General features: G+C 62.0%; 1 protein-coding gene across 8 annotated transcripts in view; it reads right to left on the bottom strand.

Moving 5' to 3' along the window:
- Nucleotides 1-16,052, bottom strand: part of HSPG2 (heparan sulfate proteoglycan 2) — a 58,930-nt gene that overhangs the window by 25,355 nt on the left and 17,523 nt on the right. For all 8 annotated transcript variants that reach the window (XM_069874846.1, XM_069874848.1, XM_069874850.1 and 5 more), the window contains exons 12-43: nucleotides 15,078-15,226; nucleotides 14,851-14,997; nucleotides 13,474-13,637; nucleotides 13,227-13,403; nucleotides 12,647-12,843; nucleotides 12,425-12,572; nucleotides 12,215-12,342; nucleotides 12,052-12,138; nucleotides 11,904-11,962; nucleotides 11,728-11,795; nucleotides 9,969-10,109; nucleotides 8,350-8,526; nucleotides 8,091-8,270; nucleotides 7,897-8,015; nucleotides 7,272-7,383; nucleotides 7,074-7,187; nucleotides 6,879-6,994; nucleotides 6,715-6,801; nucleotides 6,540-6,589; nucleotides 6,357-6,445; nucleotides 6,128-6,268; nucleotides 5,859-6,050; nucleotides 5,182-5,274; nucleotides 5,022-5,102; nucleotides 4,695-4,925; nucleotides 4,472-4,585; nucleotides 4,253-4,380; nucleotides 4,095-4,181; nucleotides 2,157-2,383; nucleotides 1,963-2,073; nucleotides 1,780-1,880; nucleotides 830-1,010 (exon numbers count right to left, since the gene is read on the bottom strand). In XM_069874846.1, the coding sequence (XP_069730947.1) occupies nucleotides 830-1,010; nucleotides 1,780-1,880; nucleotides 1,963-2,073; nucleotides 2,157-2,383; nucleotides 4,095-4,181; nucleotides 4,253-4,380; nucleotides 4,472-4,585; nucleotides 4,695-4,925; nucleotides 5,022-5,102; nucleotides 5,182-5,274; nucleotides 5,859-6,050; nucleotides 6,128-6,268; nucleotides 6,357-6,445; nucleotides 6,540-6,589; nucleotides 6,715-6,801; nucleotides 6,879-6,994; nucleotides 7,074-7,187; nucleotides 7,272-7,383; nucleotides 7,897-8,015; nucleotides 8,091-8,270; nucleotides 8,350-8,526; nucleotides 9,969-10,109; nucleotides 11,728-11,795; nucleotides 11,904-11,962; nucleotides 12,052-12,138; nucleotides 12,215-12,342; nucleotides 12,425-12,572; nucleotides 12,647-12,843; nucleotides 13,227-13,403; nucleotides 13,474-13,637; nucleotides 14,851-14,997; nucleotides 15,078-15,226 (4,196 nt within the window). The remainder of the gene's footprint in view (nucleotides 1-829; nucleotides 1,011-1,779; nucleotides 1,881-1,962; nucleotides 2,074-2,156; nucleotides 2,384-4,094; nucleotides 4,182-4,252; nucleotides 4,381-4,471; nucleotides 4,586-4,694; nucleotides 4,926-5,021; nucleotides 5,103-5,181; nucleotides 5,275-5,858; nucleotides 6,051-6,127; nucleotides 6,269-6,356; nucleotides 6,446-6,539; nucleotides 6,590-6,714; nucleotides 6,802-6,878; nucleotides 6,995-7,073; nucleotides 7,188-7,271; nucleotides 7,384-7,896; nucleotides 8,016-8,090; nucleotides 8,271-8,349; nucleotides 8,527-9,968; nucleotides 10,110-11,727; nucleotides 11,796-11,903; nucleotides 11,963-12,051; nucleotides 12,139-12,214; nucleotides 12,343-12,424; nucleotides 12,573-12,646; nucleotides 12,844-13,226; nucleotides 13,404-13,473; nucleotides 13,638-14,850; nucleotides 14,998-15,077; nucleotides 15,227-16,052) is intronic.

Genomic DNA, 16,052 nt, shown 5'->3' with positions numbered 1-16,052 from the left:
ACCAGGGCTTCTGAGCAGCGGCTGAGAGAGCTGGGGGTGTTTAGCCTGGAGAAGAGGAGGCTGAGGGGAGACCTCATTGCTCTCTCCAACTACCTGGAAGGAGGTTGTGGAGAGGAGGGAGCTGGGCTCTTCTCCCAGGCAACAGGGGACAGGACGAGAGGGAATGGCCTCAAGCTCCACCAGGGGAGGTTCAGGCTGGACATCAGGAAAAAATTTTTCCCGGAAAGGGTCCTTGGTCCCTGGCAGAGGCTGCCCAGGGAGGGGGTTGAGTCCCCTTCCCTGGAGGGGTTTAAGGGACGGGTGGACGAGGTGCTGAGGGACATGGTTTAGTATTTGATAGGAATGTTTGGACTTGATGATCCAGTGGGTCTTTTCCAACCTGGTGATTCTATGATTCTATGATTCTATGATCTGGGCACCCAGCATGCCCAGCACCCAGGTGTCTGGACACTGAGTGATCCCATCACCCTGGCATCTGTGTGGTGAACTTGCCCATCACCTTGGTGTCTGGGAACCAAAAACCCCTCACCCTGGTGTCTGGGAACCAAAAACCCCTCACCCTGGTGTCTGGGCACCAAGAGAGCCCATTGCCCTGGAATCTGGGCCCTGGGTGTGCCCATCACCCTGGTGTCTGCCAGCCACAACAGGCGCCAACCACATCCACCACCCCAACATCTGAGTGGTGAGCGTGACCATCGCCCCATCATCTGGATGTGCTCATCACCTTGGTGTCTGGGAACCAAAAAACCCCTCCCCCTGGTGTCTGGGCACCCGGCGTCGCCACCTTGTGTGCCCATCACCCCGGGCTCTGGGCGCGCGGCAGGCTCACCCTGGACGTAGAGGGTGGCGGTGCCCTCGTCCATGTCCAGCATGTTGGAGCCGGTGCAGACGTAGACGCCGGCGTCCTCGGGCCGCACGCTGCGCAGGGTCAGGATGCCGTTGAAATCCACGGCGCCGGGCGGCAACGTCCCGTGGTTCTGCCGCGTCCACACCAGCGTGTAGGCAGGAGACTGCAGGGGTGGAGGGGAGAAGACCAGGAGGCCTGAGGCCACGAAGATGGGCACCGAGTCGGGGCAAGGTCGGGGGGATGCTGGGGATTAGGGGGGCACTGCATGCCTGTCAGGGCACGGCTGAACACCCAGGGGTGCCAGTATGACACCACGGGCACCCAAAGGTGTCCCTGTGCCCTCCACGGCCCCATGGGCATCCAAGGGTGTCCCTAGGGGTCCAGGTGGGCACCCAGGGATGTTCTCAAGTGCTACATGTCCCCATGGGCACCCAAGGATGTCCCTGTGCACTCCAGGTCTAGGAAGGCACCCAGGGGTGTCCCTGTGCCCTCCACGTCCCCATGGGCACCCAAAAGTGTTCCTGTGCCCTGCAGGACCCCATGGGCACCCAAAGGTGTCCCTGTGCCCTCCATGCCCCCATGGGCACCTAAAAGTGTTCCTGTGCCTTGCGTGACCCCATGGGCACCCAAAGATGTCCCTAGAGGTCCAGGTAGGCACCCAGGAGTGTCCTCAAGTGCTACATGTCCCTGTGGGCACCCAAAGATGTCTCTGTGGGCACCCAAAGATGTCTCTGTGCTCTGTAGGTCTAGGTGGGCACCCAGAGGTTTCCTTGTGCCCTGCAGGACCACATGGGCACCCAGGGGTCGTCTCGTGCGCTCTGCGTGTCCCCGTTGGCACCCAAGGCTGTCACTCCAGGCACTCAAAGAAGTTTCCATGCCCTGTGCATCCCCACGGGCACCCAAGGGTGCCAGCACGTCCCACCCCAGCTCACCTTGCTCTTGGCCGTGCAGACGAAGGTGACATCAGCCCCGGGTTTCACCCGCTGCACCCGCTTCTCCTCCACGGTGACGGTGATGGCTTTGCCGGGGGTCTCTGTGCCGAGACAGGAGAGCTGAGCCCTGCTCCTCCCCTCTGTGTGTCCCCCTGCAATGCCACCGTGGTGACAAGGACCTACCGGTGACGATGACCTCGGCGCGGCTGGCATTGCTGTGCCGCAGGTTGCGGCAGGAGCAGATGTAGACGCCAGCCTCGGAAGGTTGGATGCTGGCAAAGTGCAGCTCCTCACCTGCGAGGGGACACACAGGTGACAACCCCACGTGTCCCCCCACAAGCCTTGGGGACACCCCAACTCCCCGAGCCACCCGGTACCTTGTCGCTGGCTCTGGGCGCCCTCGGGGAGCGGCCGCCCATCTTCTCGTGCCCAGTGGTAGTAGAAGGGGGGGTCGCCGGTGACGTGGCACCGCAGGGTGACAGCGCTGCCCTGGGCCACCGCCGTGCGCGGAGGGTGGACGCGGACGGACAGCGGGACCGGGGAGCCCAGCGGGACACACGTCTCTCCACGCACCGTGGGGTTCCCCGTGTAGCCGGGAGCACAGCTGCAGGGGGAAAAGGAGGGGAGGGAGTAAACTTGGGGGGGAAGGAGGGAGAAATTTTGGGGTGGGTATATGGGGAGGAGGCCATTGGGGTGGGTATATCGGGGAGAACACATCAGGATGGGTATATTGGGGTGATTATAGCAGGGTGAATGCATATTGGACTGGGTACACTGGGGTGAGTATGGCAGGAGGGTATATCCCAGTAAGCATTTTGGGGTGCACATGTGGGGTGAGCACATCAAGGTGGGTACATTAGGGTGGGGAGATCAGGAGGAGGACATCGCAGTGGGTTATATCGGGGTGAGCCCATCAGGGTGAGCTGAATGGGGTGGGTGTACTGGGGTGAGTGCATTAGAGTATACTGGGGTGACCACAGCAGGTGTGTATATCCCAGTAAGCATATTGGGGTGAGAACATCGAGGTGGGTACGTTAGGATGCGTTGATCAGGAGGAGAACATCAGGGTGGGTTATGTTGGGGTGAGCCCATCGGGTGGGTCTACTGAGATGAAGACATCAGGATGGGTATATTGGGGTGATTATAGTAGAGTGAGCGTATTGGACTGGGTTTACTGGGGTGAGTATAGCAGGTGGGTATATCCCAGTAAGCATTTTGGGGTGCACGCGTGGGGTGAGCACATCAAGGTGGGTAAATTAGGGTGGGGAGATCAGGAGGAGGACATCGCGGTGGGTTATCTCGTGGTGAACCCTTTGGGGTGGGTCTGCTGGGGCAAAAGCATCAGGATGGGTATATTGGGGTGATTATAGCAGGTGAGCATATTGGACTGGGTATACTGGGGTGAGTAAAGCAGGGCGGGTATATCCCAGTAAGCATATTGGGGTGAGAACATCGAGGTGGGTACGTTAAGGTGGGTTATACTGGGGTGAGTCCATCAGGGTGAGCATCCTGGGATGGATATATTGGGGTGATTGTAGCAGGGTGAGTGCATTGGAGTGGGTTTAGTGGGGTGAGTATAGCAGGCGGGTGTACCCCAGTAAGCATTTTGGGGTGCACGTGTGGGGTGAGCACATCAAGGTGGGTACATTAGGCTGGGTAGATCCGGAGGAGGACATCAGGGTGGGTATTTTAGAGTGATCATAGCAGGGTGAGCCCATAGAGGTGGGTAAATTGGGGTGACCAGAGCAGCGGGAGTATATCCCAGTAAGCATATTGGGGTGCATCTATGGGGTGAGCTCATCGGGGTGTACAAAGTGGGGTGAGCACATCAGGGTGGGGAGATCAGGAAGAGAACGCTGGGGTGAGTAGAGCGTGGTGAGCACACAGGGGTTGGTATGTTGGGGTGAGTGCACGAGGTGAGGGTTTATCGGGGTGAGCATAGCCCTGCGAGCATTTTGGGATGGAGGTACTGGGGTGAGCACATCAGGGTGGGATTATTGGGGTGGGTTTAAGGATGAGCACGTTGGGATGGACTCATCAGAGTAACCACATCAGGGTGGGTAGGTTGGGGTGAGCTCACTGGGGTGTGGCCACCGAGGTGGGTACATGAGGTGGGGACATCGGGATGGGTTTTAGGAGCAGGTACGTGGAGGTGAGTACACGGAGATGGGCTTTGGGGCGACTACATGGCAGTGGGGTTGTGTTGGTGGGTACATGGGGATGGGGTTTTGGGGGTGGGAACACAGAGGCAGGTAGAAAGGGTGGGTTTTTGGAGGGGTGGGTTTTGGGGGTGCCAGCTGCCCCCACAGCCTCACCGCTCGCAGTACTGCCCGGTGTAGCCCGGCTCGCAGGCCGTGCAGCGGTACCCGCTGCCTCCCAAGCTCTCGCAGGTCCTGGAGAACCTGCAGGGACAGCATGAGGTGGGGGTGCATCCCCTCCCCAGCACCCCCAAAGCCCCGGCGCTGGCACTCACTGGTTTTCGGGGTTCGAGAGGGGACAGGCGCAGGGCTGGCAGTCCTCGGGGGTGCCAGCAGTGGCGTCCCCGTAAAAACCAGGGGCACATTGGTCACAGAAATCCCCAGCTGTGTTGTGCAAGCATCCCTAGGAAGGGGACACACACACAAATATTTGGGAGCTCACAGCTGGGATGAGCCCCTAGATCCTCCAAAAAGTGCTTCCTATAAAGACTTACGGAGCAGACGCCGCTCTCGGGGTGGCAGCTCTCGGAATGCCCGTTGCACTCGCAGAGCTCACAGTGCCCCAGGTAGAGCCCCCCGCCAGTGCGGGTGTAACCAGGGGCACAATCCTGATGGTGGCGAGGTGGGGGTGCAGAAAAAGGGGGAATTTCAGTTTTGTGGCCCCCCCAAAACAGCCCTGGGAAGCAGGGATGATGCTGGGGGGACGTTGGGGCTCACCTGGCAGGACAGCCCATGGTAGCCAGGGGGGCAGCGACATTCCTCCACCTCGGGGGCCGGGGGGAGCCCGGGCTGGGGGGGCACAGCCGTATCCAGAGTGACATCAGAGATGCTGGATGCAGCCGTGCTGGTGGAGTAGGTGGCGCGGATGAGGATCTCATCCAGGTCGGCCAAAGCCATCAGGAGATGTTCCCGCGTGGCTGGCTGTCCGTCCGGCCGCTGCCAGTATTGCTGCAGGCAGAGAGGGTTGCAAAGGAGTAGGGGGAGATCTTGGCACATCATGGGGACAGGGGACATCGGGGACAAAAGCCACCCACCCCTTCCTACCTCCCGGAAAACAATCTCAAAGGTCTGGGGGGTCCGAGGGGTCAGGTCGGGCTGGTAGGCCACCAGCGTGATGTCGTTGCCCTGTGGATACGGCAGGGTCAGCAGCGGGGTTCCTGCTGCCACCTTGTGTGTCCCCTCCCTGCCCCAGGGACCCCCCTACCGTGATCTGGATGTCGGCGTCAGGTAAGGGGGCTCCCTGGCCCCCCGGCGTGTAGCTCAGGGTGTAGCGGAGGCGCCCGCCGTAGGAGCCCACCTGCACGAGGAGAGGGGTGGGATGGGGTGGGCTGGGATGGGGATGGAGATGGGATGGGGGTGGGGATGGGGATGGGGATGGGATGGGATGGAGATGGGGATGGGATGGAGATGGGGATGGGATGCAGATGGGATGGAATAGGGAAGGACACAGGGAAAGGGAAGAGGATGGCACAGGGATAGGGAATAGGGATGGGGAAGGTAAAAGAAAGGGAATGGGATGGGATGGGATGGGATGGGATGGGATGGGATGGGATGGGATGGGATGGGATGGGATGGGATGGGGAAAATCAAAGGGAAGAGGAAGAAGGAGAGATAGGGATGAGGAAGGAAGAAGGAAAGAGATGGTGATGTAGATAAGCAAAGTGGAAGGAAAGAGGAACAAGAAGGGGACGGGAACGGGGAAGAGGATGAAGAAGGAAAAAGGAACAAAGAGAAAGGAAAAAGGAAAAGGCAGGAGAGAGGGGATGCTGCACCCACCCCACCTCCGACAGAGCCGTGGGGTGAGCACCCCAGGGTGCCTGCAGGGAGTGGGCACAGCTACCAGCAGGCACCCCAAGCCCTCAGGTGGGGGCACCCCGTTACCTTGTCCCCCTGGTAGGGGGGCGGCAGCTGCCAGTAGTAGGAGTCAGGAGGGAGCTCCCCAAACCGGTCGTAGGTCAAGCGGGGCTGGGGGGTGCCCGGCTCCACCCTGAAGCCGGTGCCCACGCGGGTGCTGCGCTGCCGGTTCACCAAGGCAAATCCTTGCAGATTAGCAGGACCGAAGGGCGTCCGGACCTATGAGATGGGGACACAAGGTGAGTGGGCTTGGGGACATCTGGGGTCACCATGGGGGACACGGTGGGGCCACTCACGGTGCCGCGGGCATAGGTGGTGCTGGTGCAGTGCTGGACGATGCCCATGCAGAAGCAGGGCAGGCAGCCGGCCGCCTCGCTGGCGCTCAGGTGGAAGTGGTGGGGACGGCAGGTGGCACAGCGAGGACCCTCCACGTTGGGCTGGGGAGGGGACAGGAGGCAGGTGACATCACCTTATCCCCTCCGATCAGGACTTAGGGACACACTGAGGTTTGGGGACAGGGCTCACCTTGCAGCGGCACTGCCCGTCGGCATCGCAGGTGTCACCGATGCTGCCGCGCGGGTCGCACTGGCACTGTCCGACGGGGCTGCCGGGCTCTGCGGGGACAAACGCTGATGAGAGAGATGACACACAACCCCCCTCAGTGCCACCAGCGGGGCCACCGCTTTGTCCCCTCCTTGTGATGCTCACCTCGGCATGGCTCTCCCCGCAGCGGGTCCCCCACGTAGCCAGGTGAGCACCTGTGGAGAGGACAAAGAAAGCCGATGAGGGGAGAAAAAAGCCAATGAGGGGAGAAAAAAGCCAATGAGAAGGAATTGCACCCCAAAATCCACCACTCCACCCCAACCCCAGGCTCCCCTGGCACCTCTCGCAGAGGCGGCCACTGTGTCCTGGGGCGCAGGCGCTGCAGGTGGGCTGCCCGTCTGTGTCCTCGAAGCAGGTCTTGGTCCCTCTACGGAGGGAACAAGGGGATGGGTAAGACCCTGCCGGTGTCCCCAGAGACGTAGGGGACCAGGAGGTGGCACCTACTGGGGTCCGTGGCAGGGGCAGGGCTGGCAGTCGCCTGGAGTGCCCCTGGTGGCATCGCCGTAGTAGCCGGGTTGGCACTTGTCACATTGGTCACCTTCCGTGTGATCCCGGCAGCCCTACAAAGGGGGAGGTGACAGTGTCAGTGGCACCACCACAGGGGTCCCCAGGGTGTCCCCACTACTGTCCCCAGCTCACCTGGCAGATGCCGGTCTCGGGGTGGCACTCACTGGCGTGACTGTGGCACTGGCACGGCTCACAGGTACCCAGGTAGAGCCCGGTGGTGCTGCGGGTGTAGCCGGTGTCACAGTCCTATGGAAGGGACACAGGGACAAGCAGGGTGGGCCACCGCTCAGCGTCCCCAGGGACGGGACGAGGGGACACTGAGGGTCTCACCTGGCAGGAGGCACCGCGGTATCCGGGTGGGCAGGCACAATCCTCCACCTCCAGTGCCGGCGGGCGGCCAGTGGCGTGTGGCACTGCCACATCCAGGGAGACATCGGCCAGTCTGTGGGGAGACAGGGGACATCTACATCACTTTGCCCAACGCATTTGTGGATGACACTAAGCTGGGTGGAAGCGTGGATCTGCTGGAGGGTCAGGAGGCTCCAAAGGGATCTGAACAGGCTGGACCATTGGGCTGAGACCAACGGCAGAAGGTCTCACCAACTCCCTGAAAGGAGGTTGTGGAGAGGATGGAGCTGGGCTCTTCTCCCAAGGGACAGGGCACAGGACGAGAAGGAATGGCCTCAAGCTCCACCAGGGGATGTTCAGGATTGAGATCAGGGAAGAATTGTTCCCGGAAAGGGTCCTTGGTCCCTGTCAGAGGCTGCCCAGGGAGGGGGTTGAGTCCCCTTCCCTGGAGGGGTTTAAGGGACGGGTGGACAAGGTGCTGAGGGACATGGTTTAGTGATTGATGGGAATGGTTGGACTCGATGATCCGGTGGGTCTTTTCCAACCTGGTGATTCTATGGTTCTATGATCCCCATGTCCCCAGTGTCCCCTCCCCTATCCCCAGTACCTGCTCTCCTCCATTTGATCCGAGTAGGAAGCCCGGATCATAAAGAGGTCAACGTCGGCCAACGCCATCAGGAGATGCTCGCGGGTGGCATCGCGCCCATCCGCCCGGCGCCAGGCGTGCTGCAGGCAAACCAGAGGGTGACCACAGCATCCCCCACCCATCCCACGGTGGGGGGGACACCAGCTGGTCCTCACCTCCCGGAAGAGCACGGTGACAGTGGTGGGGACACCGGGGCGGGGGCTGGCATCAGAGAAGTGCTCCAGGAGGATGCCATTGCCCTGCAGCAGGACATCAGGCTGGCGCGGCAAAGGCTGGGCACCCGCCGGTGCCCGGTGCGTCACCGTGTAGCGCAGCTCGCCCCCATACGATGTCACCTGCAGAGCAGGACGCGGTGAGGCTCATCCAGGCTCAGGGTTGTCCCTCTTGTCCCCCAACCGGCCCCGGCGCTGGTACCTTATCCCCAGCAAAGGGTGCGGGCAGCACCCAGTAGTAGACGTCATGGGGCAGCGTCTGGAAGGCAGCGAAGAGCAGCTCCCGCGCGGAGGTGAAGCGGGAGCCCTCGGCCACCGTGCGTGTGCCGGCCAGGTTGGCCAGGCCCAGCGGCGGCGTCTCTGCCGAGGTGAGGAGGACCTGGAGAGGGAGCGGGAAGGGGCTTGGTGGTGGGAACGGGGTGGTACATGGCACTACATGGCACAACACGGCACAACACAGCATTGCGTGGGATGACGTAGCATGGCATGGAATGGCATGGAATGGCACATCACACAATAAGGCACAGCAAGACACGGCACAGAATGGTGTGGTACTACGTGGTACAATAAGACATGGTATAGCATGGTATAGCACAACCACACAATCACCAGGTTGGAAGAGACCCACTGGGTCATCGAGTCCAACCATTCCCATCAATCACTAAACCATGTCCCTCAGCACCTCATCCACCCATCCCTTAAACACCTCCAGGGAAGGGGACTCAACCCCCTCCCTGGGCAGCTTCTGCCAGTGCCCAATGACCCTTTCCAGGAAAAATTTTTCCCTGATCTCAGTCCTGAACCTCCCCTGGTGGAGCTTGAGGCCATTCCCTCTTGTCCTGTCCCCTGTCACTTGGGAGAAGAGCCCAGCTCCCTCCTCTCCACAACCTCCTTTCAGAGAGTTGGAGAGAGCAATGAGGTCTCCCCTCAGCCTCCTCTTCTCCAGGATAAACACCCCCAGCTCTCTCAGCCGCTCCTCTTGTTCTCCAGCCCCCTCACCAGCTTCGTTGCTCTTCTCTGGACTCACTCCAGAGCCTCAACATCCTTCTTGTGGTGAGGGGCCCAGAACTGAACACAGGATTCGAGGAGCGGTCTCACCAGGGCCGAGTCCAGAGGGAGAAGAACCTCCCTGGCCCTGCTGGTCACGCCGTTTCTGATCCAAGCCAAGATGCCATTGGCCTTCTTGGCCACCTGGGCCACTGCTGGCTCATGGTCAGCTGCTGTCACAATATGGCAATAACATAACACGGCATGGCACTCAATGGCACAGCACAGCACGGCACATATAAGTAGCGGCTGAGAGAGCTGGGGGTGTTTAGCCTGGAGAAGAGGAGGCTGAGGGGAGACCTCATTGCTCTCTCCAACTCCCTGAGAGGAGGTTGTGGAGAGGAGGGAGCTGGGCTCTTCTCCCAAGTCACAGGGGACAGGACGAGAGGGAATGGCCTCAAGCTCCACCAGGGGAGGTTTAGGCTGAACATCAGGAAAAAACATTTCACAGAAAGGGTCACTGGGCACTGTCAGAGGCTGCCCAGGGATGGGGTTGAGTCACCTTCCCTGGAGGGGTTTAAGGGACGGGTGGACGAGGTGCTGAGGGACATGGGTTAGTGATTGATGGGAATGGTTGGACTCGATCCGGTGGGTCCTTCCCAATCTGGTGATTCTGTGGTTCTATGATAATGGCACAGCATGAAACCACAGGGCACAGCACGACATATGATGGCGTGGCACAACATCCCATTTCATAGCCCCGGGTGGCAGGACACACCATCACCCCATGGCACACGGCACACGGTGTGACACGGCAAAGCTCGACACAGGTACCTGGTGGCGGCTCCAGGCAGAGCTGGCGCAGTGCCGCGAGACGCCCATGCAGAAGCAGGGCAGGCAGCCCTCGGGGTTGGCCTCGCTCAGGTGGAAGGTGCCGGAGGCGCAGGCATCGCAGAGGCGGCCTCGCACGTTGGGCTGCGGGGAGGCAGGATGGGGAGTTTGGTTAGGGGGGGTCAGGGATCAGGGGTCAGAGCAGCTGGGGGCTGGGGAGCTTGGAAAGGGGGGGCGGGACTGGGTGCTATGGGGGGCTGGATTGGGTGCTGGGGGCTGGATTGGGTGCTGGGGTGTGGAACTGGGTGCTGTGGGGGGCTGGATTGGGTCCTGGGATGTGGAACTGGGTGCTGGAGTGTGGGACTGAGTGCTATGGGGGGCTGGATTGGGTGCTGGGGCGTGGGACTGGGTGCTATGGGGGGCTGCATTGGGTCCTGGGGTGTGGAACTGGGTGCTGTGGGGGGCTGGATTGGGTCCTGGGATGTGGAACTGGGTGCTGGAGTGTGGGACTGAGTGCTATGGGGGGCTGGATTGGGTGCTGGGGCGTGGGACTGGGTGCTATGGGGGGCTGCATTGGGTGCTGGGGGGCTGGATTGGGTGCTGGGGCGTGGGACTGGATGCTATGGGGGGCTGGATTGGGTCCTGGGGTGTGGAACTGGGTGCTGTGGGGGGCTGGATTGGGTGCTGAGGGGTGAGACTGGGAGCTATGGGGGGCTGCACTGGGTGCTGGGGGGCTGCGTTGGGTGCTGGGGTGTGGGACTGGGTGCTGGAGTGTGGGACTGGGTGCTATGGGGGGCTGGATTGGGTCCTGGGGTGTGGAAGTGGGTGCTATGGGAGGCTGGATTGGGTCCTGGGGTGTGGAACTGGGTGCTGTGGGGGGCTGGATTGGGTGCTGGGGGGCAGGATTGGGAGCTATGGGGGGCTGGATTGGGTGCTGGGGGGCTGCATTGGGTGCTGGGGCGTGGGACTGGGCACTGGAGTGTGGGACTGGGTGCTGCTGGGGGGCTGGATTGGGTCCTGAGGTGTGGAACTGGGTGCTATGGGAGGCTGGATTGGGTCCTGGGGTGTGGAACTGGGTACTGTGGGGGGCTGGATTGGGTGCTGGGGGCAGGATTGGGAGCTATGGGGGGCTGGATTGGGTGCTGGGGGGCTGCATTGGGTGCTGGGGCGTGGGACTGGGCACTGGAGTGTGGGACTGGGCGCTGCTGGGGGGCTGGATTGGGTCCTGAGGTGTGGAACTGGGTGCTATGGGGGGCTGGATTGGGTCCTGGGGTGTGGCACTGGGTGCTATGGGGGGGTCAGACTGGGTGCTGTGGGGGTGCTGAATGGGTGCTGAGGGGTGGGATTGGGTGTCATGGGGGCTGGACTGGGTGCTGGGGTGTGGGACTGGGCACTCTGGGGGCTGGATTGGGTGCTGGGGGTGGGACTGGGTGCTCTGGGAGGTCAGACTGGGTGCTCTGGGAGGTCAGACTGGGTGCTAGGGGGCGGGACTGGGTGCTGGGCGGGGGCTGGATTGGGTGCTGCGGGGTCAGACTGGGTGCTATGGGGGTGTTGAATAGGTGCTGGGGGGGAGCTGGTCAGACCGGGTGCCCCAGGGATCCCACTGGGTGCTATGAGGAATCCCATTGGGTGTCCGAGGGATCATACTGGGTGCTTTAAGGATCAGATTGGGTGCCACGGACGGGTCACCCAGTGTCTTGGGAACCAGCCTGGGTGCAGAGGGTGACAGCAGAACTCGCCCCCCACCCTCCCATGCCCATACCTTGCAGCGGCACGTGCCACCAGCTGTGTCCTTGCCACCGCGGGCATCACACTTGACGAGTTCCTGGCCTGCAGGCAGCAAGGGTGAAGATGAAGATGAGGATGAGGGGCACCCATGGGTGGGGGGGGTCACCTCTAGGCAGGGGAGGCCCCCCAAAACCATCACCCAGCACTCACCAATCGGGGTGCACTTGCCACCTGGCTGGATGGGGTCTCCCTCGTAGCCTGGGGCGCACCTGGGGGGACGGAGAGGGGTGATGGAGGGGTGACAGGTGGGGGAATCTTGCGGGGGGTGGGTTATAGAGACCCCGTGTCCCCTCCAAACCTCTCGCAGCGGCGCCCAGCGTAACCGGGCGCGCAGGCGTCACAGGTGGCTTGGCCATCGGTGTCCATAAAGCACGACTCGGAAAACCTGCAGGTGACAACGAGGTGACACCAGGCGGTGACATTTAAGGGGGAGAGGGATGTCCTCTGGGCTTGGCACCCACCTGCGAGAGGGTTCGGTGTAGGGACAGGGACAAGGGTGACAGGCGGTGGCCGTGCCCTTGGTGGCATCGCCGAAGAAGCCAGGTTTGCACTTCTCGCACTGGGGACCCTCCGTGTTGTGCTGGCAGTTCTGGGAGGGACACGCAGGTGACACAGGAGGGGCTTGTGACATGTGCCACCTCCCCGTGTCCTTGTCACTCCTCGCTCCTTACCAGGCAGTGTCCGAAACTGGGGTCGCAGGTGTTGGAGTGGCCGTGGCACCCGCAGCCAGAGCACGTCCCCAAGTAGGGTCCCCGTGTCACCCGCTCAAAGCGGGCGGCGCAGCGCTGGCACGACAGCCCCGCGTAGCCCACGGGGCACCTGGGAGACACAGCAGCGTGATGGTGACATTGTGGCGGTGCCACCGAGCCCACCGTCCCGCTGCTGGCACTTACCTGCACTCCTCGACCTCCCCAGCCGGCCCCAGGCCAGTGTCACCGGGGCTGGTGACATCCATGGCCACGTCGCTCAGCCCCACGCTGGCCATGCGCCCATCGTAGACAGCGCGGATGAAGATGCCCTCCAGGTCCTGCAGCAGCAGCAGCAGCAGCTCCCGGCTCGCTGGGCGGCCCTCCTCATCCTCCCAGTGATCCTGACGGGACGGGGACATCGTGGTCACCCCACCAGCGTCACTCGCCCAGCACCAGTATCACCCACAGCACCAATGGCATCATCCACCCAACCAGTTCCAGCAGCACCCACCCAACACCAGTCACCTATCATCATCACCATCCCACCACCATCATCTCCTTTCCGCTACCTCCACCATCTCCTTCCCACCTCCACATTCTCCTTCCCACCTCCACCTCCACCATCTCCTTCCCACCACCTCCACCATCACCTTCCCATCACCTCCATCATCTCCTTCCCACCTTCACCATCACCTTCCCAACACCACCACCACCTCCACCATCTCCTTCCCATCACCACCACCATCTCTCACCCAACCACCAACACCCCGCAGCTCCCACCCACCTCGGTGAAGGGCACGTGCCGCCGGTTGAGGACATCAGGCTGGGTGGCCCCGGCGTGCGCCCGCAGCTGCCGCCCATGGCCTCGCAGCACCACATCGGGGTGGCTGGTGGGCTCGGGGGGTCCCCGCCCCAGCCGGTACCGCACCCCATAGCTCAGCGCTCCCCCGTAGGCATCCACCTGCGGCATCGCCAGGCTGTCAGCAGCCGTGCCACTGCCGTCCCCAGCCCTGTCCCCACCCCAGCGTCACCTTGTCCCCAAGGAAGTTCTCCGGCAGCGACCAGAAGGCATCGAGGGCCAGGAAGCGCCGGGACAGATCCAGGAGCTGGAATTCCTCAGCGCTCACGTCCACGTGGAGTTGGGTGGCCGAGAGCGCTGGGGAGGACGGCGCCGCCGGCACCGTCACGTTGACACCTAGAATCACAGAATCACCAGGTTGGAAAAACCCACCGGATCGAGTCCAACCATTCCCATCAGTCACTAACCCATGTCCCTCAGCACCTCGTCCACCCGTCCCTTAAACCCCTCCAGGGAAGGTGACTCAACCCCCTCCCTGGGCAGCCTCTGACAGTGCCCAGGGACCCTTTCTGGGAAATATTTTTTTTCCTGATGTTCAGCCTGACCCTCCCCTGGTGGAGCTTGAGGCCATTCCCTCTCGTCCTGTCCCCCTGTCCCTTGGGAGAAGCGCCCAGCTCCCTCCTCTCCACAACCTCCTTTCAGGGAGTTGGAGAGAGCAATGAGGTCTCCCCTCAGCCTCCTCTTCTCCAGGATAAACACCCCCAGCTCTCTCAGACGCTCCTCTTGTTCTCCAGCTCCCTCACCAGCTTCGTTGCTCTTCTCTGGACTTGCTCCAGAGCCTCAACATCCTTCTTGTGGTGAGGGGCCAGAACTGAACACAGGATTCGAGGAGGGGTCTCCCCAGTGCCGAGAACAGAGGGAGAAGAACCTCCCTGGACCTGCTGGCCACACCGTTTCTGATCCAAGCCAAGATGCCATTGGCCTTCTTGGCCACCTGGGCCACTGCTGGCTCATGTTCAGTCGCTGCCACCAACACCCCCGGGTCCTTCTCCTCCGGGCAGTTTCCAGCCAGACTTCTCCTAGTCTGGAGCTGCTCAGGGTTGTTGTGCCCCAAGTGCAGGACCCGGCATGTGGCCTTGTTAAACCTCATCCCGTTGGTCTCAGCCCATGGATCCAGCCTGTTCAGATCCCTTTGGAGCTTCCCGACCCTCCAGCAGTTCAACACTTCCACCCAGCTCAGTGTCATCCGCAAACTTGCTAAGGGTGCACTTCATGTCTTCATCCAGGTCATTGATAAAGACACTGAACAGGGCTGGACCCAGCACTGAGCCCTGGGGACACCACTTGTCACTGGCCTCCAGCTGGAGTTAACTCCATTTCCCACCACTCTCTGGGCCCTCCAGCCAACCAGTTTTCCACCCAGGAGTGTGTGTGCCTGGCCAGGCCAGAAGTGACAGTGTCCAAAGCAGAATGCTGGGAGAAACTGTGTCAAAGGCTTTAGTGAAGTCCAGGAAGATACATCCACAGCCTTTCCCTCATCCAGTAGTCAACGGAGATGCTCAGGCTCTGGGATGTCCCTTGTCCCCTGTCCCTCATCCCCTCCACTCACCCTTGAAGTCGTCGGGGCGGTCGAAGCGCAGGCGCAGGCGGTGCCGGTGCCGGGCGGTGGCGCGGCAGGCGGTGGTGATGCCAAAGCAGAAGCAGGGTAGGCATCGGGACGTCCCCGTCACCTGGAAGTGGCCTTCAGGGCACGGTCCTGCGGGGACAAGGGGTGACGGTGACGCTGCCATGGTGGCAGCGAGGGCATCAGCGTGGGAGGGTGGGGGGTACACTGACCGGGGCGGGTGATGGTGAGGATGCTGTCGGGGATGCCGAAGACCATGCCGAGGGTGTTGATGGCCTCGCAGGTGTAGGCGCCTTGGTCAGCTTCCTTCACGTCACGGATGGTCAGCGTGCCCTGCCCGGCCTCGCTCACGATCGACACCCTGCGGGGCAGGCTTGGCACCCGGCACGCGGCACACACGGTGCCAGCGACACCCAGCACCCAGCAAACCCAGTGCCAGAGACACCCAGCAAACCCAGTGCCAGGGACACCCAGCACCCAGCAAACCCAGTGCCAGGGACACCCAGCACCCAGCAAACCCAGTGCCAGGGACACCCAGCACCCAGCAAACCCAGTGCCAGAGACAGCCAGCAACCAGCAAACCCAGTGCCAGGGACACCCAGCACCCAGCAAACCCAGTGCCAGAGACAGCCAGCAACCAGCAAACCCAGTGCCAGGGACACCCAGCACCCAGCAAACCCAGTGCCAGGGACACCCAGCACCCAGCAAACCCAGTGCCCAGCTCACCCAGAGCCTAGCACAACCAGCACATCCAGCTCACCCAGTGCCCAGCACACCCAGTACACCCAGTGCCCAGCATACCCAGCTCACCCAGTACACCCAGTGCCCAGCTCACCCAGTGCCCAGCTCACCAGTTCACCCAGTATCCAGCACACCCAGTGCCCAGCACAACCAGCACAACCAGCTTACCCAGCACCCAGTACAACCAGTGCCCTGTTCACCCAGTGCCCAGTTCAACCAGCACACCCAGGGCCCAGTGCCCAGCTCACCCAGCACAACCAGCACACCCGGTATCAAGTGCCCAGTTCACCCAGTGCCCAGGTCACCCAGCACACCCAGGGCCCAGTGCCCAGCTCACCCAGCTCACCCAGTGCCCAGCTCACCCAGCACCCAGTACACCCAGTGCCCAGCAAACCCAGTGCCCAGCTCACCCAGGGCCCAGTGCCCAGCTCACCCAGCACAACCAG

Source organism: Phaenicophaeus curvirostris, chromosome 22, assembly GCF_032191515.1.
Source record: "Phaenicophaeus curvirostris isolate KB17595 chromosome 22, BPBGC_Pcur_1.0, whole genome shotgun sequence".
In the NCBI taxonomy this organism is placed as follows: Eukaryota; Metazoa; Chordata; class Aves; order Cuculiformes; family Cuculidae; genus Phaenicophaeus; species Phaenicophaeus curvirostris.
The sequence above is the reverse complement of the archived record's forward strand: the minus strand, read 5'-3'. Positions and strand labels throughout refer to the sequence as shown.